Source organism: Martes martes (genome assembly GCF_963455335.1).
Source record: "Martes martes genome assembly, chromosome: 18".
Taxonomy (NCBI): Eukaryota; Metazoa; Chordata; class Mammalia; order Carnivora; family Mustelidae; genus Martes; species Martes martes.
The window spans coordinates 29,078,871-29,102,406 of NC_137906.1; the positions used below are offsets into that span (position 1 = coordinate 29,078,871).

At 49.7% G+C, this 23,536-nt stretch overlaps 1 protein-coding gene across 1 annotated transcript in view; it reads left to right on the top strand.

Annotated features, from left to right (window-relative positions):
• Nucleotides 1-23,536, top strand: part of MYH11 (myosin heavy chain 11) — a 107,173-nt gene that overhangs the window by 26,015 nt on the left and 57,622 nt on the right. The window contains exons 3-4 of the mRNA XM_080830354.1: nucleotides 355-511; nucleotides 18,192-18,219. Coding sequence (XP_080686480.1) covers nucleotides 355-511; nucleotides 18,192-18,219 — 185 coding nt within the window. The remainder of the gene's footprint in view (nucleotides 1-354; nucleotides 512-18,191; nucleotides 18,220-23,536) is intronic.

Sequence of the window (23,536 nt, forward strand, 5' to 3'; positions counted from 1 at the left end):
GGTCTGAACCCCAATTGTCGGAAGGCACTCAGCTCTAAGATAGAACACAGGTGGCCCGGAAACCCAGGCTTGCCCCTTGCTTCTCCTCTTCCCCTGTAGCCCTCCTATCAGTGAAGCCCGGGTGTTCCCATTAGGACTCTGAGCCTCAGTTTCCCCATCTCTAGAACGGCAATATGAATGCATCCAACAGTTTTGTCGTGAGGATGCCGTGAGCAAATGCTTGCAGAGGTGCTCAGGACGTGTTTAAATGCAGGTGGCGATGAGCATTGCTGGGCTGGGACACCCATGGCCTGGGTGTCCAAGTTCTCCCCGAGGCCACATGCTGCAAATAAGCTTGGGTTCTCTCTTTGGCAGACGTATTCTGGCCTCTTCTGCGTGGTGGTCAACCCCTATAAGCAGCTGCCCATCTACTCGGAGAAGATCGTGGACATGTACAAGGGCAAGAAGAGGCACGAGATGCCGCCCCACATCTACGCCATCGCTGACACGGCCTACAGGAGCATGCTGCAAGGTGAGCCGCTCTCCAGGTGGACGGGGTGTTGCCCGGGGCCGCTGCTCCCTGCCGAGGGCCACCTCCGGGAGCTCCCGCTCTACCCGGGCCCCTCCTGCCCGCCCGCCCGGCTTGCAGTCCTCGCCAAGAATGTGGAGTTTGGCAGGCTGCACTGGGCCCCAGGAGCCTTGTGACTGAAAAAGGGAAAAAGCCAGCCGAACATCTGGGTGCACGGCTTGGGGGGTGAGGGAGAGCGGACGGCTTGGGCAAATACGGGCATGGGCTGCTCCGCGCCCCAGCCCCTCTGCTGCCCCGGGCCTGGCCAGCTGTCTGCTGGATGGTGCGGAGCCCTCTTCACCTCCGGAGGGAAGAGGGTGGCCGTCAGCCCCCGGGTCCCAGCCAGCCACCTCTGGATTTGCTGCCCTGGGGGGGGGGCGTGAGAGGTCTTCTCCTCTCCGGCCTCAGTTTCCCCATCTGTAAAAAGGGAGTGATAGGGTCCATTATGTAGCTTGTGGAGATTCTCAGGCAGTCTTGTCAAATGGAAGCCCTTTGGATATCATCTCCTTGTTTGTGTATTACTATTATTAATGAACTTTTAATTGAGGTAAAATATACATACAGTGGAGGGTATAAGGTCCACAAACTTCATGTCTAGCCTAAAATTAATTCTGGCCTATCTCTGCAGTCATCTGGCCACCACTCAGACCAAGATGGGAGGTATTTCTGGAAAGTGACAGTTTGAATGCTTGCCCCCTATGATGAGTAACAAAGTAAGGATGTCCACTCTCACCACCCCTAATGAACATTGTGCTAGAAGGCTTAGCCAGTGTAATAAGACAAGAAAAAGAAATCGGGGCATCTCCAAGCTGTATGGTTTACCTGTTCAACAGCCTTGGTCCTCTCTCAGTAAATCCCTTTGCCTCAGGACGGTTGAGCCCTTGCTTTCCTCCGCGTGTTTTGGGTGCATTGTACAAAGGGCAGCACCCATCCCAGGGTGACTACCTTTGGGGAAGGGTGAGAGCATTTTCTTTCCTATACATGGATCTGGACTTGAGGCACAGGCATTCTCCCATCCTTACACTTGGGAGAGGGCAATGGAAAAGGACTTGGGCAGTCCTAAAGCTGTATATGATTTTACATGGTTATAAGGTGTGACTAGTTCTGAGGTTATGAACCAGCAGCTGGCAGGCTGCCTCCAGCCTTCAAATAAGTTTCATTTGGTCCATACAGTTTTAAGGATACTTGAAGTGGTTGTCAGCTTTCGACAGTTGAGAAATTGTATATAAAAAGTGTATGTATTTTGTTAGGGGCATGAGTTTTCCAGTTCCCCAGTCCTTACCTGGGGCATTTGTTCATGATAACTGCCCTGCCCTTGTGTTTTACTTTGCAAACTCTGGAGTAGCTACCTTCAAGAGTATTCTGAGTCAGGAATTGAAAGCTCAGTTCTGGAAGCACCTGAGGGCAGGGATCCAGGTGTAGCCCACCTAGAAGGGCTCAGTAGAAGTGCCCCCAAGTTACTGACAGAGTTAGCCAAACCCCACATGTGTGACCCAAGCTGGATCACTGGAGACAAGGGGCTGCCATTACCTTCAAAGACCAGCAGATGGTGCCTTGCAGAAAGGGCTACAGAGATGTAATCTTAGTTGTGAAGGCTGTCTTCTGGAGTTAGGTATGTGTCTTTGTTTAAAAAAAAAAAAAAATTCTTTGTGGTCTCCCCTGATGGGCAAGTTTACAGTGATGGTTCTCACACCTTATTAAGGAAGCTGAACATCACCAAGTTATTGTATTCATGTCATTTGGGGTACTTTTAGTTGCACAAAATATAGCATACCATATAACAACCAATTAAAGTGGCTTAAACAATAGGAGTTTATTATTTCATATGACAAGAAGTGTGCAGGTTGATGATTTCAGGATTAATTAGTTGAGAAGCTCAAAAACACACTCATTTGGGATTTTCTTGGCTTCTTCCTCATGGTCACAAAATGGCAACCATAGCTCCAGAGATCATGTCCTTATGTAGTGATGTCCAAAAGCCTGAAGAAAGTGGAAGGTTAGGTTCTTTTCTTGTCTCTTTTGTATCAGGTAGAAAAACCTTTTCCAGAAACTCCTCAGCAGGTATCCCCTGATGTCTCATTGGCTAAAACTTGGTCACACGCCAACCTCTAAACCAATGGTTGGCAGAGGACTGGGACGTTAGTAATTGTTTGTAATTATGTCTCATTGGCTAAACCTTTGGGCATATGCCAACTTCTAAACTAATCGTTGGCAAAGAGGACTGGTATCTTTATAATTGGCTTGGACTATTTCTGGTTCTTTCCTGGAGCTGAGGGAGCTCCCATAAGCACGTTTTCTCTGAACACCAGAATGAAATGAAATTCTGTTAGCAAAGGAGAAGGGAAAGGGCACAGTGCTCTTAAAATACATGTATGTGACTTAAAAAAAAAACTTTAATATTGGACATTCATCCTAGAAGAATTAGAACATATTTAAGCTAAAGAGAATATACCAGCACCCATAATCCTATCACCCAGAGATCATGACCATCAACACTTTGGCATGCAAACTTTCATGTCATAACTGAGCTGAATATTCTGAAATGGAGGAAATTTTGATTGTCTGAAAATAATTGATTCCAGAAAAAAAAAATCATTTCAAACAGGGACCAAAATTTCACTGTAAGGGGGGAGAAAAGGTTTGACTGGCTAGGGGAAATGACCTTGCCAACTGTCAGTCTGTTTTAGCTACATATAGTAGGAATTTGGTTATAATTGCAGCTAGATGCTAATTCTTAGATTGAGTAGAAAATTAAGGGTTGATTTTTTTTTAACTTTTTTTTTTTTTTTGGACAAAATCCCATGAGAGCATAACACAACGTTCTTCATGTCATGTTTGATTCCTGCAGCTAACGAGAATAATTTTTGCAGACTTACGAGACTTACAAGAGGGGTCACCTGTTTCTCCCAAGGGCTCTTTTGTTTTGGGGGGGCTCCAGAAAGGCTCCATTGTGTTGTCCTTCATGATGACTCTATGATACAAACTTTATTTGGTTTATTGCATTTAAATGTGAATCAACAGCTGCTCCATATGGTTTCATTTTGTCATTACCTTGTACTTTCTGGAAAACTCCTAATGATAGACTCCGGTAGAACGAATCATGGGGGGAAAATACAAGCTTGGGAGAAACAGCATTTTCTCTAGAAAGGGGAAGTTTGGTTTTTGCCAAGGAAGGTGGAGGCCTAGTTTTTTTTACTTCATTGATGAAGGTCGTTGCTCCCAGAGTGGAAGGTCACTTGGCTGGGATGCACAATGAGCTTTCTGTCTCGTTGGAGGCGTGAAGGGAGCAGCTGTGGCTTCCTCCTTAAATCCTTTGTAGGACAAGATGAAGTGTGAAGAGGGCGGCTGGGGAAGGCTAACACATCCATCAAACATGGTACATGAACCCTTAATCTCCTGAGGACCATACCCTGCATGAAAGCCAGACTCCATCCTTGTCTGCCTATTCAACTCTGTATCTCTAGCATGTCTGCTGGTGTCCAGCACTTAGTAGCTGCTCAGTTAATTTTTTTTTTTTTGCTCAGTTAATATTTGTCGATGAATGAAGGAATGCACTTAATCATTAATTCTACCCCACTTCTCCTTTCTAAATGTGTTGATCTCCTTTAAGTAAGTCCATCTATGATATATGATGGGGACCCTGCTTACAGCTTGTCCTTGAAGGCGATTACTACTGGAGCCTTCCAACCTGCCCCAGCTACCTTCTATGACAGGCAGCCAACATCCGGGACCTTCCTTAGCATGTTTGGAATTGGCTTCAACCCTCTCGTGGTGGATTCCTTGTTTCCCGGTTTCCATGCCTTCCTTTTCCTTGATTCACCCTCCTGTTTAAATGGAGCACCTTTTCTAGTACCTTCTGAAGTCAGGATGTAGATGAGACAGACTGAGATGCTGCGTATCTCATCTGAAGACTTGACGCATCTCTAGTAGGTAAAGGCCAGTTTAACCGAGTTTACCGTTTGAAGCAACAAATAGTTTTCTTTCAGCGTTTTTAAGGCATGGCTTCACAGCCTTCTAGCTTGTTTCGTTGCTGAGAAGATAAAAGGCCATTGGATTCGTAATCCTTTGAGTGTGACCAAAAAAAAAAAAAAAAAAAATCATTTTGCTCCTTCTCCGGAAGCTCTTAGACCCTTCTTTATGCCCGTGTTCATGATGTTGATGGGATTTGTCTTGGGTCTCTTTTCACCCGTTGTACGGGAGACTTCGTGGATGCCTTTCATCTATAAACTCGTGGTCTTATATTCTGGGCTATTTTTGTGAATTACTTCCTTGATGATTTATTTCTGTGTCCTCTGTTCTGCTTTTCTAGAAGTCTTCTCATGTCCAGAACTGAACTCCAGGACTGTCCCTTTTTCATCGCCTTATGTTTTTTTGTTTTGTTTTGTTCTGTTTCGTTTTCTGGGCAGTTACTTTAACTTTGTCTAATGAGCCTTCTGTTACGCTTTAACTTGTCATCATATCCATATTATATATGTGCTTGCAGGAGGGGCTTGCCGGTGATGAGCTTGGCTATCGGTTGAGTAGAGCTGGGCCATTCCACTGCAGCCCTTCTCATAGATCTTTCCATCTTTTTTTTTTTTTAAGACTTTATTTATTTATTTGAGAGAGAGAGAGAGAATGAGAGAGAGCATGACAGAGGTCAGCGGGAGAAGCAAACTCCCTGCCGAGCAGGGAGCCGGATGTGGGACTCGATCCTGGGACTCCAGGATCATGACCTGAGCAGAAGGCAGTCGCTTAACCCACTGAGCCACCCAGGCGCCCCTCCATCTTCTTTGTCCTTGCGCTGAGCAGGCTTTTCAGGGAAGACTTGTGCAGTGGTCTGTCTCCCTGGACGGCGAAGACCTGTCTCCCGTCACTGTGAGGGTCTAGTTAAGAGACCAAGGGTTTCAAAGTGTGGAAGGAAACTTGCACATTATCCTTTCAGTATGGCCCCTGGCGCCGCCCAGGGATTTCATTCTGCAGAGAATAAAATCTGCCTCCTCCTGTGGGCTGGGGGAAGGGCGGTCCCTTGGCTGCAGGGAGCGTGGACGGTATCTGGCATGTCTAGCAGCTTCTCAGACAGACTTCCAGCCGATCCTTGTGTTTGTCCGTCCTCCTTTCTGCCGGGTCTCCCCCAGCCCCCTGCCGTGGCCGGTTACTGAGGTTTGGCCTGGGGGCAGGGGAGTCTGTGAGGAAATCAGGCTGCTTTCAGCTTTGCCCCCTGGAGCTTAGACGTCTCCTTCCCTGCGGCTGTCCTCACTTGTCCTGTTTTCTGGCTTCCAAGACTTCCTTGCGTTTCTCTCTTTTCTAGTTCATTTCAACTCAGAAAGTCCCTTTACTGTCTTTTTACTCAGGTTTGGGGAGGAAGGGGTACGAATGGCAAGTGTCCAGCCCACTATCCTTGAATGGAAACTCTCTCTCTCAAACCTTCTTTTCCAAAGAGATGATAATGATAATAGTCGATTTTTTTCATAGATGTATTTATTTATTTATTTGAGAGAGAGAGAGAGATTGAGAGAACAAGTGGGAGGAGGGGCAGAGGGAGAGGCAGACTCCCTGCTGAGTAGGGAGCCCCATGTGGGGCTTGATCCCAGGACCCGCTCTGGTCATGATCTCAGGATCCTGGGATTGAGCCCAGCATCTGCTCCCTGCTCATCGGGGAGTCTGCTTCTCTCTCTCTCTCCTCTCTCTGCTCCTCCCCATCTCCCTGCTCATGCTCTCCCTCTCTGTCTCTCAGATAAATAAAATCTTTAAAAATAATAATAAAATAAAATAAAGCCTTGAAGCTATTATAGTGCCCACATACGGACTCTAGAATAAAAACAATACTAAACTATAAAGTCAGGAAGGCCAACAAAGGTTTTATTTTTTCCCCACAACATTTCCTGTTGCTGGTTTTTATGAAAGAGCAAATACCAAATCCTTTCAAAATTCCTCATTATTTTTCCCTCTCTTCGTTCCCGTGTGTGCACCTGCACGTGGGTTTGTGTTCATATGACTTGTCGGTTAATCCAACCCTGGGACCAGGGGCTCATTTTAGAGTCTGGGAGACTGAGGCTCGGGGGAGGCAAGGAACTTGCCGAAGGCCCTGGGAGGCTCAGAGCTGGATTTGAACTTGGCTTATCTGATGCCCAAGCCTAAGGCTTGCCCAGTCAGCCTGTCCTGTGGAAGGCGGTTTGCTCCCGGAAGGTCTACCTTCTTACACATGTGGGGTGTTGAAGGCTCAGCCTTGGTGAAGCGAGAGTTAACTGACCCGGGTAAATTAGCTGGATGCATGTGGGAAAAGCCACTTTGGATCTCCCGCCTCCCCTGCAGGGTCCCCAGGGATGGGGGATGTGCCTGGGAGAAGGGTGTGAGAGGCGCATAGGATTTCCTCCTGATGGGTGGAGCCTTCAGGATTTGTTACCCCGTACAGGAGAGCAGAGTGTTTTGTCCTCATGTAATTAGCACAGATGGACGATGGACGGGCCACTCTCAGGGGATTAAAAAAGAAATCATGGCCCGGCTGGCTGGCTTCTGTCAGCTCCGGGGCTCTTGGCTGAACCCTCTTGAAACTGACGAGAAATCTAGGAAGATGGCATGAGCTGGCCTCTAAGCTCTCTGCTTCACAAGTTCCCACACTCTGTGTCCCTCTGTCCGAGGGAGGTCGAGGTCGGCGGGTCCTGGGGGGCCGGCTCAGGCTCACCAACCCGCCCGAGGCTGCTCTGTAAGCTTGGCAGAGAGAAGGAGGGGACCGATGTCCCCCCAGCCCAGCTCACTGCTCTGGAAAGCCTGGACAGCTTGGCTCTCTGCAGCACCACGAGCCCACCCATTTTACAGACGGACAAAACTGACCCTCAGTGCACCGAGTGAGTTGACCCCAGAGCCCCGTGTCCCGCCTGGAGACGTCACCCTCTGCTGCCCTCAAGACACTGCTCTTCCCTCCTAGGCCACGTGGTAGTGACGTGCTTTTACCCCCGTTGTTCAGGCCAGGAAACTGAGGCCCCAGGAGACTAAGGGACTGGCTCAGGCCCTCTCATTAGAAAGCGCTGCTCTTGGCCTCATACGCCGGCCCCCTGGGACAGAACTGTTGCCGTCTAGAGCTGCCGCGCAAGCTCGCTATTTTGGACGACGTGGGCGATGGCCTTGGTGAGGGTCAGAGCGCTTGCCGAGTTCTTCCACGTGCCGTGGGTCATTTTAAGCTGTGTCCATCCAGTCTTCGTTCACTGCTCTCGTCTCCGGGAGAGGTAGAGCCAGAAAGACATTCCAAGTCATTTTGCTCCAGAAACCATGTTGCTGCAATGTGTCCCCGTGGAGGGGACCCGATGCCTTGTTCTCCGCCTTTTGGAGATTTTGCAGTGGCTCTCGGCTTTCCGTCTGGCCTGGCGGTGGGGTGGGCAGACGGGGGCTCCGTCCGCCCGGCTCGGTCATCACGGAGGCCCTGGGACATGTAGGTTGGCGCTCTGAGTGATCATGAGAAGTTCACGTTCTTTGCCAGGAAATGAGGAAGGGTAAGGATCATCTGATTCTTACAACCCTTTTATGGAGTGCTTGTGGTGTCTTACTTAGACAGAGGGGAGAGAGCTAGGGAGTTTTTTTTTTTTTGTTTTTTTTTTTTTTGGTAACAAGCAGTAAATATCGAGTTGAAGAAGCAGTCCTGATTGCCTTAGTCACCCAGGCTGACTTTTGCTGAGCACAAATGCATACCAGCCTCTTCCCTCCGTGTTCTCCCAACCTCAGAGGGAACCTGGCTCCCTGTTCCCCTTTTAATTCAACAGTGTTGAGACCCCACTCTGGGGGAGGGGGTTGGTGAGGAGGGGTACCAACTACTTGATGGGAATGAGGCAAGGGAGAAAGCAGGTCGATAAATCATCCCCACAAATACATGGGCTCTGGAAGGGAGTTCCCGGGGGGCATTGAGGTGGACCCTGGAGGCTGTCAAGAGTCTGGGAGAGTAGGGGAGGGGACACGTGGGTGCAGCAAATGAGATGCATATGGGATCCACAAGCTGGTGGGGTTGGAGCCCAGAGGAGGGAGAGTGGGGCAGGTGGGAGCTGAGGCCCGAGAGCCCGCCATGAAAATACTGGTCTCCCCAGACCCCATCCATCACCTGGCCCGGTCTGCTAGGAGAGATGTCAGAACTCCCTGTGGATCTGGAAGATTCCTGCTGGGCTCCACATTATCTCTTCCCACCCAGAATCTCTTCCTACCGGCTCTGCTGGAGGACAAGGGAAAGGCCCCGAGAAAGAGAAGGACCTTGACCTGCCCAGTAGTCGGTTGGGCCAAGGGCCCTGGAGCTGGGTTAGAATCTCTGTGAGCTGTGAGGCTAAGAACTGGGCCTACCCCACCTAGAACAGGGGTTGGTTTGGACAGTGCATGGGGGATACGCTGTCCGCTCCCGGCAGGTGCCGCAGGTATCGGCTGTCACTTGTCTGCGCCCACAGTGGAGGCCCGGCCCTGACATTTACCTTCACGGGTGGCATTCGTTAGGCAGGTGCGCTTCCGCATGCGAGGAGGCTGTGTCCTCCATTCCTTACTGGGGGCGGGGAGGGGTGCCCCTCTAGCGACATAGGCCTGGCCACCTCCCTCTCGCTGGGTCCCCTAACAGCCTGGCATGGGAAGGAAGAGCAGCCGTGAGCCTGGGTCTGTTCTCAGTCCCAGCTTGGTTTTCTCCTTTTATGGTCAACCTGCAAGCCTCTGGCTCCCCAGCCATAAACCATGAGCTTGTGTTTGGGATCGGGCCGAAATAGCTGGTCTGCGGGGAGCTGGGCGTCCCCTGAGAGTCTTTAGGCCTCTTCGGGGGAGGGACCACCGGAGTCCTTGATCTCTGCCGCAAGCTGACTCGCAGACTAGCACATCCAAGGCCAGACCCTGAATCTGGGGAGAAGGAAGAGAGAGAGGGGCATGTTTAGGGGTGCATGTGAGGTAGGGAGCACCCCACATCTCTGGGCTGGGTGATGCTGGACGGCCGGCCCCAGCCCCACACCCCTCTGCTTCTGGACTCTGTCCTCTCTCCATCTCTGACCTACTGTGTCCCAGGCCCCCCTGCTTGAGGTTCTCTACTTCCTTGGTGTCTCCCGCACTCCCTACCCCAGTGATTCCTACACAGTCTACACACGCGGCTCAGAGTCACTTCAGCTGTGAAGACTTCACATCTCTATCTCAAGCGGCTGCAGAACCGACCCTCTTGTCCATAGCATCTTGGGCAAACACCTATGGTAGCCTTTGCTCGCTTCCTGCCATTTCTTTGCCCATCTGACTCCCACCCTGCATCCCAAGCCTCTCAAAAACAGACTCAGTAGGTCCTCATGAACTTTGCGTTTCCAGTAGAGGCTCAGAATGTGTTTGCTGAGTGCGGTTGTGACCACACACGCAAGTGTTTATTGTTGCTTCTGTCTCGATTGCCTTGAGAGAGAGAGAGAGATGCAAAGGAGAAAGCGTTTCTTGAGCACCTACTATGTGTCAAGCTCTGTTCCTGGTACTTGGGATCAGGCCCAGCCCTTGACCTTCAGCCACTTAGGGGCCAGTAGGAGAAGCATTAAAAGCAGTTTTGTAACTTGTTCTCTCTTTTTTAAAAATTAATTTATTTGAGAGAGAAAGAGTGTACATGTACAAGTCACGGGGAGGGGCAGAGGGAGAGGGAGAGGGAACCTGTAGCAGACTCCTTGCTGTGCTCAGAGCCTGATGTGGGGCTCGAGCCCAAGACCCTGAGATCATGACCTGAGCCAAAACCAAGAGTCAGACACTTAACTGACTGTGCCACCTGGGTGCCCCCACCCCCCCTTTCGTAAATTCTGAAAAACAAATAGATCTATGTGAAGTTTAAGGAGGCAGGTCTCTTGATTCAGAGATGGTGTAAAATTAACATAGTTTATTTTAAAAAGCTTTATTGTGGTATAATTTATGTACCATAAATCAGTCCATTCAAAGTATACAGTTCCCTGGGGCACCTGGGTGGCTCAGTCAGTTAAGAAAGTGCCTTTGGCTCAGGTCATGATCCTAGGGTCTTGGGATCAAGCCCCGCATGGGACTCCCTGCTTAGTGGGGAGTCTGCTTCTCCCTCTCCCTCTGCCTGCCACCCTGCCTGCTTGTGCTCTCTCTATATCACTCTGTCAAATAAATAAATAAAATATTAAAAAAGTATACAGTTCCCTGGTCACTAGTGAGTTTACAGGGGGATGCAGCCATCAGCATAATCTAATTTTATGTATCTCTTACCCCCCCAAACTCTGTGCCTGTCGGTAGTCATTTCCCCTTCCTACCTCCAGTTCCACAGGATTGCTTGTCCACTTTCTGTCTCTCTAGATTTGCCTGTTCTGCACACTTCCTATCAATGGCACGAATGCTACAGTATGTGGTCTTTGGTGACTGGCTTCTTTCCCGGAGCATCATGGTTTCAGTGTCCATCCACATTGTAGCAGGTGTCAGTGTTAGATTTCTTCTTTATGGCTGAGTGATATTCCACAGTATGGATTTTTGTTTATCCACTCAGCAGTTGGTGGGTTTTTTTGTTGTTTCTACTGTTTGGCTATTGTAAATAATGTAAAGCAGCAAAAATTTTTTTCTAAGATGGAAAGTTTTTCCCTTCATCCATAGAGTCCTATCATGGATAAAGGATCCATTATTTTTCCATATAATCTATACCCTTTCCCACTAAAATGGCTTGAGTTGAAATAAAGGTCACAGTGAGATTAGATTACAATGGAGGGAGACTTTGGGCTATTGAAGCCAGGGCCACCATGAAGCCATGTGGTACCTTTATAGAAATAGAAAAAGGCACTGCTGTCTCAAGGCACTTTTCCTCTATCTGCTGGAAGATTGTTTTAATAAATATACAAATCTATAATGACCAGTGTGAATGGTTCCCCCTTGAGTTATGCAGTGTACAACTTGTACCACTGTCCATGGCAGCCCTAGAGGGGGCATGCAGTGGAAAGTCCTCCAGTTTAGTTCTAGGAAATATAGAGTCAGAGAAAATCATAGAGGAAGTGATTCTCAAGGTGCCATTTCAATAATGGATTGGGAGTGGGGCACCTGGGTTTCTCAGTAGGTTAAGCATCTGACTCTTGGTTTTGCCTCACATCATGATCTCAGGGTCATGAGATCAAGCTCTGTGTCTAGCTCGGTGCTCAGTGGGGAGTCTGCTTGAGATTCTCTCTCTCTCCCTCTGCCTTCCCCTGTCCTCACTCATGCTTGTTCTCTCTTTCTCTAAAATAAATAAATAAATCTTCAATTAAAAAAAAAAAAAAGAATGGATTGGGTTCTATAGTCCAAAGAACTGAAAATGAGTTCTCAAATAAAAACTTGTACTTGAATGTTCAGAGCAGCACTCTTCACAATAACCAAAAGGTAGAAACAACCCAAATGCTCATTGACAGATGAAAAGATACACAAAATATGGTATATCCATACAAGGGAATAATACTCAGCCATGGAAAGGAAGGAAGTGCGGACACATGCCACAATGTAGGGATGGACCTCAAGAACACCACACTAAGTGAAACCAGGCAGACACAAATGGCTACACATGGTATGATTATACTGACATGAAGTGATTAGAAGGGGTACATCTGTAAAGACAAAAAGCAGATGAGTGGTTGCTAGCAGTTATGGGAGTGGGGGAGGAAGAGTGATTTGCTAAATGGGTTGAGAGCTTAGGATGATAAGAATGTTCTGGACCTAGATCTGCACCAGGCACACCGTGCACAGGGCACAAGGCTGTGAACACATGCCACACCACCAAACTGTTCACTTTTACTTGGTTCATGTTGTGTGAATTTCACCTCAATGGGTAAAAGGAGGAGGAGGAGAATGGACCAGGTGGGAATAGGGTGCTGTGCGCAGAAAATGCAGGTACAAAGCTCAGAGGAGACTCTGCTTCCCACATTTAGAGGACTCTGCTCTCTTGTGTCAGACCCAAGCTTGGGCTCAGGAAGGAGGCAAAATGCCCCAGGAAGTCGCGGGTCAGCACGTGGTGCCTACATCAAGCCCTCCTTCTGCCCGTAACCTCAGCTTCCCACGCTTGGAGGCGGTGTGTTTCCGATGGGAATGTCCCCAGCCAGAGGTCTCCCGCAGCCCCCAGCACGGAGCTGCCCTGGCAGCTTCTGACCCTTCCCCAGGAGTCTGCTGCCTCTCCTGGGGACCTGGCGGGGAAAGGCCCCAGGACGAGCGTCTGACCCTATAAATCTCTGGGCCAGGCTTCCCAAGACTGCTGGGAAAGCCTGTCCCTCTCCCTGGAGCAGAGGGATCAAGATAGCCCGTCTGTCCGTCCGTCAGTCTCAAAATCATTCCTTAAAATAGCAGAGGTTGTCTGGGCCAGCCCCCTCTGGGCGGTGGCGGGGTGTGTGTCTCTCTCTCTGCCTGGTTCTGATCGCAGGGTGCTCTACCCCTCCCCTACTTCCTGACTCCATTTTTCGTGGGGTTCTTATTTGGCTCTGCCCCTGAGCGGGTTTCTCCTTTGGGTGGAAGTTGGAGGCACAGACATCCATATTCCTGAATTCCAGAACAAGGTGGTTGTGCCAGAGCTGGCCACCTTCCCCGGCGGATTTCCCTGCCTCGGGAGAGGTGATCCTGACTGCTGCCTCTCCCCACCATGCCCTGCGGCGATGAAGGGTTTTTCTTCTGTTTTTCTGCCCGAAGTCAAGGCATGGGCAGGGTTGGTTCCTTCTGGAGACTCTGAGGGAAAATCCGGGCCGCACCTGCCTCCTGGCTTCAGGTGGTGGCTGGCCACCCTTGACGTTCTTCGTCTTGTAGACATATCCGTCCTGTCTCTGCCTCCTCCTTCGTGGGGCCTTGTCTCTGCATCTCTAATCTCACTGTACTTTCTCTCAGAAATAAGAACAGTGGTCATGGATTTAGATACCTACCCTAAGTCCAAGATCATCCCATCTGGAGATCCTTAATTACACCTGTAACCTCCTGATTCTAAATAAGGACACCTTCTGAGTTTCAGAACGGACATATCTTCTGGAGGGAGGGGTGGTGCTGCGACCTTGGGTAGGTCACCTTCTGTGCTCTGTTTTCCTCATCTGTAAAATGGGGGTGATGCTAGTGCCCACCTCCAGGGCTGCCATGGGAATTAAATGGGTCATGCTGCACCGAAGGAGCTCAGCGCAGGCGCAGTGAGTTGCAGTGAGCACTCCGGAAGGGGGAGCCACTGAGGGCATTGTAGGTGGTGGCTGTTTCTTTCCCCCTGGGTCCTAAACTTTGGGGTTACAGTGGTTTCCCTGAGAGCAGTAAAGAGTATTTTTCTATTCACCGCTTTTTGCTGAGATGAAGGAATGGCTAAGAAGAATCCCAAGCAGACTTCCGGCTCAGTGCAGAGCCCGATTCGGGGCTCAATCCAGGACCCTGAAATCAGGATCTGAGTTGAAATCAAGAGTCAGATTCTTAACCAACCAAGCCACCCAGACGCCCCATATCCTTCTTTTTAAGACACAAAAGGCATATTGCCGTCTTGCCTAGCTATTTATTTTTTAGCTTTAATGTATCTTAGAGTTCTGCATCAGTGGGTAAACATCTGCTTGGTCCTTTTTACTGGCTGCCTAATGTGCCCTTACATGGCCACACCAGTGTTTAACTATTAGAAGTTGTTTGACTAGCATGTCTTCAGTGGATGGACCAGTTAAATGGTTTACATCCAGTCTTTCGCTACTGCTGATGTTGTTACAGTAGACCGACTTAGGCGTCTGTCATTAGACACATGTGTGGGTGTTCTTGATGTGGATGTTCTGGAAGGGCGTGGAGCAGCCAGGAATCATAGCAGAAGACAGCAGTGTAGGTAGGAGTCAGTGCAGCTGGACTGGAAGGTGAGACTCCATGGGGATGGAGTTCTGATGCAGAGAGCGAGCACTCCGTCTTTCTGTCTTGTTCCTGGGATCCTTCTCCCTGCAAGGGCCTCCCCTTGGCCCTCGGCTCAGGGGTCAGACTTGCCTGAATGGAGCGTCTCCACACTCCTGGAACATGGTGCCTGCAGGCAGCTGAGGCCCATACTGCCACCTCAAGGTGGAAAACCTTAGAGCAAGAAAGAGGAATTAAGTAGTGTTACGGTGTCTCTGCCTTTTGTTTTGAGGTTGTGGCTCAAATGAGTCACCAGAATGTCCATCTGTAATCTGAGAGAAGAAAAGGAGAACTGATTCCAGGTGGAACTGGGTTCATGGAACTTGGCCAGTCAGCTCATTCATCTTGCCTTGTGGTGGGCCAGATCTTCCCTATGTGATAGAATTCCACCCCCTAGATATGGTCATTACTGTCTGCTCTATTCCCCAGTGACACACAGGAATGGCCTTCTCCAGTCCCATCCATCCATCCATCCATCCATCCATCCATCCATCTTCCCATCCAGCCAGCCATTTACATTCCCACCCATCCATCCACCCACCCACCCAACTGTCCATCCATCCATCCATCCTTCCATCCATCTTCCCATCCAGCCAGCCAGCCATTCATCTTCCCTTCCATCCATCCATCCACCCACCCACCCAACTGTCCATCCGTCCGTCCATCCATGCATCCATCCATCCATGCATCCATCCACCTTCCCTTCCATCCAGTCAATCATTCATCTTCCCATCCATCCATCCATCCATCCATCCATCTAACAATATAATTGAGCACCAACTATGTGCCAGGTACTGGAGATACAATGTTAAACAAAACGTATAAGCTTCTACTTCCCCAGTAAAGCTTGCTTTCTAGTATAGGGATATAGACGATGTGGGCTGAAAGTGATGGTTCTTAGACTGGGTGAGGCAGGCATGCTGGGACAGATGTGTGGATTTGAAATCTGATTCTTAGGAAGTGGATCCTTCTATCCCAGAGGCCTCTCCATACTGTGGTTCCTTCTTCCCACCTCGACCTTAGCACAGCTTCTTCGTGGCCTGGGAATAGGCCTCATGCCTTCTCTTGGCTGGGCCATGCTGGTCTCCCCAAGCTGCCTTGTCCCCCAATGTCTTTTCTAATCTCCTGCAGCTACGGCCCCTCAGGACCCATGTCACATTTCCTATGTGCTCTCGTATCCGGGAAAGCAGGAAGAGCCCTCCCTCTGACCCACAGTGTTTCAGAACGCTGATTGGTCACCGAAGTGGCCGTGTGACTTTGGGCTACCTAACCTCTGTTGCCTCAGTCCCGAAGGGGGAAGGGGCCAAGATCAAAGGTCGCACATGGAAGTGCCCGACGCTGTGTGTGGCCCAATTTGGGTTCAAATCCTGCTTCATCCACTGTTGTGTAACTATGGGCAAGTTAAAAAATTTCTGTGTGTCTCAGTTTCTTCATCCATACAATGGGGATAAAAAGAGCCTATCTCATAGGATATGTGAGGTCAAATGTGTGTTAATGCAGGTCAATGCTTAGAACAATGCATGGCACGGAGAAGGTGCTAAGTATTATGTACTATTATGTGGTATTTTTAGGTCCAGCATCATGCCCAATATTTGGTAGATAGTCTTAAAGTATTTGTTGAATGAATGAATAAACAAGTCAGTTTTTCATATGTATATCAAGGGTCCCCATCAAGAAGCCTACTTCCAAAAAAAAAAAAAAAAGAAAAAAGAAAAAAGAAGCCCACTTCTTCTAGGCTTGGGGGTGGTTTTTTTCAGAGTTCACCAAGCTAAACTTTCTATGTTAGGAGCTCAGGGCTTGGGAGCCGGGGTCCGGAAACAGAAGGAAGCAAGGTCCAGAACTGGTTGCTTCTGCCTGAGGACTCCATGGTCCTGTGGGGCACAGACACCAGCAAAGAGAAACAAGCAAACCTGGGACACAGCATTAGGGAAGCGCAGGACCAGGGGTGTAGAATGTCACCCCTGTCTTGGGGACAGGCAGGAACCATGGAGTGGTCCTGAATTTCCATCTGGGAGGGACTTGGAGGCAGCAGAGGGATTACTGGAGGCTTTCCTCAGGGCTTACTCTCTCCAGCAAGGTTGACAATTTGTGATAGCTTGACAGTGTTGAAGGAGATTTACAGCCAAGCCATGCCCTGGTTCCGTCGCTGTAGGGAAGGCTTCTTGGAGGAGGTGTCATCCTTTTTTTTTTTTTTAAGATATTATTTATTTATTTGAAAGAGAGAGAGAGAGAGCATGAGCAAGAGTGCAGGCAGAGGTAGATGGAGGCATAGATTCCCCACTGAGCAGGGAGCCTGACACGGGGGCTCGATCCCAGGACCCTGGGCTCATGACCTGAGCTGAAGGCAGATGCTTAACCGACTGATCCACCCAGGCGTCCCAAGGAGGTGTCATCTTTGAGGCTGAGGGATCAGGAAGGGGCCAGAAAACAAGGGAACAGCCTGAACAAAGGCAGGAGTATGCTTGGGGCGGGGGGGTGTCCGTTGGGGCATCAGAGTGAAGGACAGAGGGGTGTCAAGGCTGGGGAGTCTCAGGAGGCCTTGAGTGCCATGCTCAGGCCTGTGGGCTTTATCTAAGAGCACTCTCTTTTTAAAAACAACTTTATTGAGCACCTGGGTGGTGCAGTCCCTTGAATGTCTGACTCTTGGTCTCTACTCAGGTCATGACCTTGGAGTCCTGAGATCTAACCCCGTGCCGGGCTCCGCATTCAGTGTGGAGTCTGCTTGAGATTCTCTCTCCCTCTCTCTCTGCTCCGATTTCTCAGTTACGGTTAATTTGCCAACGGTCGAAGTTGTCGGTAACTGTCCCCGTATCTCTCATAGGGCAGGAAATGAGTTCCAGACCCAGGCTCCACCCTCTGAGGCCACTTTAAGAGTAGAAGGTCGGGGCACCTGGGTGGCTCCATCATTAAGCATCTGCCTTCGGCTCAGGTCATGATCTCAGGGTCCTGGAATTGCTTGTTTTTTTTCTCTCAAGCAAATAAAATCGTTAAAAAAAAAAAAAAAGAGTGAAGGTGATCAGTAATGTCTGCTTAATCAGCTTTCATCTCCCGATGCCCTGTGTTCCCCACCAGGGTCCCCTGGCGGTCAGCAACAGACAGCGACCGGGCACTTGATCTAGGAAAGGAACGTATGGAGGATGGTCAGGGAGCTCCCGGATGGGGTGGGAAAATTAGAAAGCGAGCCTCAGAAACGGCAGGAAGGGGCTTCTCGGGATCTGGGGACAGGAAGTACGGCCCCTTGGGGCTCTGTCCGTCCACTGTGCTTCCCCACCCTCTTGACTGGGGGACCCAGAGGGAACCAAGACTGTATATGATGGCAGGGGTGAGGTGGGGAGCACGTATCCTAGAGGAACATGGGATGCTGTTCTTCCCAGGACAGGACATGCTACGTTTTCAAACCCAAACTTGCAACTACCCTATATTCCAGATGCAGAAACTGAGGTGCAGAGGGGTTAAGACTGTTCGCCCAAGGCCACAGAGCTGAGAAGTGGCTGAGTGGGATCCCAGTATGTTCTGTCTGGCAGAGTGGGCTCCCGGGACACCCCCCGCCCCACAAGAGCTGGAGGGGCTGGAAAGCCCACTGCCTTCTGAACTCATCAGGCTCCAGCATCTTTCCAGGATTGCTTTCAGGACTTGGGGGTAGGGAAGAGCCCCGAAAGGAACTGTACTGTCTTCTTGGCTCTGCTCGTGTCCCCTGCACCCTGGGCAAAGAGCCCAGCTGGCCCCTCGCCACTTTGATGGGGCCAATGTGCTGGAGTTTGGGGGGCGGAGCGCGGGGAGGAGCCATCTCTAGACCCTCGGCTCAGAGCTAATTCTAATTCATGGCCTTTTTTCTTTCTGTTCTCAGATCGAGAAGACCAGTCCATTCTGTGCACGTAAGTGGAACGCCTTTTTCCTGTGTTTTAATATGGTCGAGATCCAACCTACTAAAGAGAAAGGTCCATGAGGGCAGAGCTCTTTGCTGACCTTTCCAGGGGCCTCGCTCATATTTGGCACAGAGTAGAGATGCTCTTGACATTTGCTGAACGGAAGTCCTCACGGGGAGGCGGGCACACCCAAACTGTCAATGGATACGTGGTGCCATCTTGTTCTACACCATCCCCCTTTCTGAAATGAGCATTTAGTGAGCACTTACTGCATGCTAAGCCCTGAGTTATTTACAGACAATTCCACTGGACGCCTCCCCTATGGCCTGGCCAGAGTTCCCTCCCAAGCAGGCCTCCTACTTTGATGCCACCTCCCTTATCCCTTCTGCTCTGTTTTTGAAGAAGGCACACTTCTTGATAAAAGCCTACAGGATTTTGATAACGCAGTGCGGTATCGAAGGGACGCAGATAATCTCAAGAGGGCAGCCCTCGTGGTTAGGAGGTGGGGCCTTGGAGGCACAGGGCTAGGTCTGCTTTCCTACCTCACCGCATGCCGCCAGTTCATTCTCGGGCGAGCTGGGTATGTCTGCAAACCTCTGTCTCCTCATCTGTAGAATGGGGCCATCAATTGCCGCCGCGTCCTGGGGTGGTTGGGAAGATTGAAGGGGCCGCGTCGGGGGAGAACTTAGCATGGTTCCCGGCCTGTAACAGGTGCCACATCATTGTCGGCTGGTTGTCTGATGCAGTGGTTTTGCTGAGCCTTGCTCGTTGGAGGCACTGTGGTGTTCCAGAGCGAAGCCCAGGTTGAGGAATCAGAATCCTGGCTGCTGTGACGCTCTCTGCTCGCACAGATCCAAGGACCCCTGAGTTAGACCTCTGTGATTTTAGGCCGGGAGTCAGCAAACTGTCACCCAAGGGCCAGATCTGGCCCTCTGTTCTTACAAATAAAGTTTTATTGGAACACAGCCACACCCACTCGTGTCAATCTGGCTTGTGGCTGCGTCTGCGCTGTTACGGCTGAGTGGAGTAGGCGCGACAGAAATCATCTGTGCGCCTCAAGGGCTCAAATAGTCGCTCTCTGGCCCTTTGTAGAAAAAGTTTGCTGACTCGCGGCTTTAGGCAAATCAATGAACTTCTCTCTACTTCCTTTTGCTCTTTTTTTTCCATTCTACCCTAAAGACAAAATAAACAGTTTTTAATTTACGTTAAATTGAAATGCAAAATGCATTTCGCGAACACATATATTTTATATTTAATTTTTTTGTAACTGTAAGAGTAAAGCAGATAAATACCCAGAAGTGAACAATGAGAAAACTTCACCCACAGTCCACTACCAAGTTTGGTCCCAGTAAAGCTTGGTGTGGTCCCTTGTTGCTGTTGTTGCCCTTGTTGTTGTTTTTCTAGGCAGTTTTAAACATGAGCATGAACTCAATCGTGCACAGACATGTTTTTCTCTGTTTTTTTTCCCGCTTGACTTTCCACTGACGTCACATTTCCGTGTTATTTACAAATATCCCTTCTGATGACTACGGACCCTCTGTAGAGTTAGTGAAACCCTTGACCAGACCCCAGGTGTGAAGCTCTTAGGTCACAGAGAGAGAGAGACAGAGAGAGAGGGAACACAAGCAGAGGGAGTGAGAGAGGGAGAAGCAGGCTTCCTGCTGAGCAGGGAGCCCGATGAGGGGCTCGATCCCAGGACCCTGAGATCATGACCTGAGCCGAAGGCAGGCGGTTAATGACTGAGCCATGCAGGCGCCCCCTCTTAGGTCATTTTAAATTTTATCCTCAGGGTGATTGGGTGGCTCAGTTGGTGAAGCCTCTGCCTTCAGCTCAGGTCATGATCCTGGGGTCCTGGGATGGAGCCGCATCAGGCTCCCTGCTCAGCAGAGAGTCTGCTTCTCCCTCTCTGCCGCTCACCCCGGTGGTGATCTCTCTCTCTCTCAAATAAATAGATAAAATCTTTAAGAAATAAATAAATGCGTATGATTCCCAAACAGATACATGATGATGTCCTTCTCTGTGGGCAGAACTTCCTCTGTGAGTCCTCAGCCTCTGTCTTTGAGGATGGAAGTTGGATCCCAGAAGCAAAAGTTGCATCTGGTCTGAGGTTCCTGATTCTGGAGTTTGGTTTGACAAAGAACTCACGAAAAAAAGAAAAAGAAAGAAAAAGAACTCACAGTGCCCTGACCTTGTTTGCTTGGCACTGTGGTTAGGATTTGGGCTGTGTGTGCACATTATTGTTAAATTACTGTTATTCTTTAAGTGGAATCACTTAAAAAAATAGAATATTTTTGAAATGATTTTAGATTTACCAAAAGGTTGCCAAGATAGAGTCAAGAGTTCCCGTATCCAACCTACCAGGTCTCGGTTTCTCCTGTAGTAACACGTGACATCACCACATGTGTCCCACTAAGACAAGAACCAGTGTGTTTACTAATGTCCTTCTGTTCCGTGATCCCATCCAGAATGACATCTCGTCATCATGTCTCCCTAGACTCCCCTTGGCTGTGACAGCTTCTCAGACTTTCCTTGTGTTTCATGACCTTGACGGTTTTTTTCTTTTTAAAGATTGTATTTATCTATTTGAGAGAGAGAGAAAGACAGAATATGAGTGGGGGAGGGGCAGCAGGAAAGGGAAAAGCAGGCTCCCCGCTGATCAGGGAGCCCCACATGGGGCTCTATCCCAAAACCCTGGGATCATGATCTGAGCCAAAGGTAGATGCTTACCCGACTGAGCCCCTCAGGCACCCATGATAGTTTTGAGGGCTGAGTGGGCATTTAGCCGAGCACCCCTCAATCTGGGTTTGTCTGATGTTGTTCCGGGACATTAGACTAGGGTTACAGGTTTTGGGGAGAATGGCGCCTAGGTGAGGTGCCTTCTTCATCCCACCATATCAGGGGGTACATCCAACCCACATGACTCTAATGTGACCTTAACCTTCATCACCTGGTTCATGTTGGATCTGCTGGTTTTAGTCATCATGTCCGTGTCAATGGTGGCTTCCCTGGGCAGGTAATTTAGGGGACCATGACTGCTTAAACCCAGCTCAGGTCGCCCTGGGGTGAGGGTCCTTCTAGACTTCTGTCCCCAGATGTGTCTGAACATCAGTTGCTGAATGACAGGTCCGGGAGCCTGATGGCCTGGCCTCACCGGTGGGGCGGGGGGTACTCCTGACTCAGTGGCCAGATTCCTGACCCCGGGGTGCAGGCCTTTTGGCAGAAACACATCTGGGTTACCTGGTGCATACAGAGGTTGAAGAAAAGGCCCTTGGTCTCAGCTCGTGGGGAGCCTCGACTGGGCTGGGACTGTGCCCACCCCAGCACAGGGGTCCTCAGGCTGTTCACTGACTCTGCTGACTGACGAAGTAAAACGGTGGGGAGCTCTGGGGTCCCTTTGGCCCCTAAGTGACGCTGTGACAACACTCAGCTGACCCAAGTGAGCCATCATGGGGCCATGTTGGCTCCAGAAATAGGCCAGATTTTCATGTCAGGGGCAGCCAGGGAGCTAGACGGAAAAGAAGGGAGTGTGGGACCCAGCTCTGCCGTATTCTCACAGAAAGCCACCCACCCTGTCTGAGCCTCAGTTTCCTTGCCTGTAGAATGCGCAGCTGCACCCGCCTCACAGGGCGGTTGTGAGGAATATATGAGTTAGTGACAGAAAACACCGAGCATGGAGTCTGATGATGTCATTTAACGCTCAGTGAACATAACTGCTGCTTGTCAGATATTTTTGGAAGTGTGGCTTCACTGTCAGCCATGCTAAGCGGAAGCAAGGAGAAATGTGTTGGGGGACAGACAGTGAATGGTAGCAAGTCATAAGCTGTGATAAGCTGTGTCCATGATTTTCTTATCTTCATGCATCTTTTAGGCCAGGCGGGTAGATCTATAGCTAGCTGCTTACAGACATTCATTGTTTCCCCAGACCAGGATTTATAGATGCTAATGCCTCGGAGAGGCTGGCAGGTAACAGAAGGGGGTGGATGAGGTCAGGGGTGACGTTAGGGAGTGGTGGGGACTGTGGCAAACTGGAAAGCTCACACGCATTCGAGGGGCAGCTGCGATCCTGCCCCAGACAACATACGCCGTGGGATAATGCTGACGTGCTGTTCCCAGAGCTGGCTGGGATTTTCTCCCTCCCTAGGAGGATCCAGAACTCTGGGTTTTAGAAAACACAATGGTTGTGTTCTGCACGTGCTGGTCTGCCCTTGGTTTTTCCACTCCACAGTGGATCTTGGAGCGCGTTCTGTCTGGTCACACATAAACCGGCCTCCCTCCTTGAGGCTGCCCAGAAATGCTGTGTCGTGTTTAACCATCCTCTAGCGATGGTAGCTGTGATTGTTTCCAGACTTAAAAAATATGCATAAATGAAAGTAAAGATACACACACACACACACACACACACACACACACTCAATCCTTATTATTTCTTGAGTCCATATTTTTTTTAAGATTTTATTTATTTATTTGATACAGATCACAAGTAGGCAGAGAGGCAGGCAGAGAGAGGAAGCAGGCTCCCCGCTGAGCAGAGAGGCCGATGCGGGGCTTGATCCCAGGACCCCGAGATCATGACCTGAGCCTAAGGCAGAGGCCCAGCCCACTAAGCCACCCAGGTGCCCCTCTTGAGTTCATATTTGCAAATTCACCTACTTGCTAAACTTTATAGGTAACCCCCAACCAAGACACGCAGAGCCAGGAAACGTCTGAGTGGCCCAGTGACGTACACATTCCCAGCAGAAGAAACCCCACCTTTGCGTTCCCTGACTGTGTCCTTTAGGTGCTAGATTTAGTACCACCCTGTGTTTTTGTGGCTTTTGTTAGTGATTTCATGTTAATAATGTACCTACATTATAGGCTACACCTGCATTTCGCAGGGCTCCTCTCCACCTCTGGGCTACCAATGACAACCACCTCATGTCCCCAGCCCCCCATCATGCCGCCCTGATGGAGCAGTCGCAGACCCTCCGATGACCTTGATTACTTACTCGTTTCCTTGGCTAGTGTCTCTCTCCCTCTCTTGGAACGTAGGCTCAGTGAGGGTGGGACAATGTCCTCGTCTTCCAGCAGACTGCCCCTGTACATGGCCAGTGCCCAGTGAGTGGGCGTTGGCTCTAGCCATTCAACTATCGCTTGCCAGTGTGTCCAGTCACCCCTGAACCATCATCAGCTTAGCTCTCCTTCTTAAATTTCATTTGGGCCATTGTCAAACTCAGCCCAAGTGACTCGAGCATTAACCTGCTGATAGCAGGGTATGAGCTTTTAAAAATAATCAGTGGTCGGAGCGCCTGGGTGGCTCAGTGGGTTAAAGTCTCTGCCTTTGGCTCAG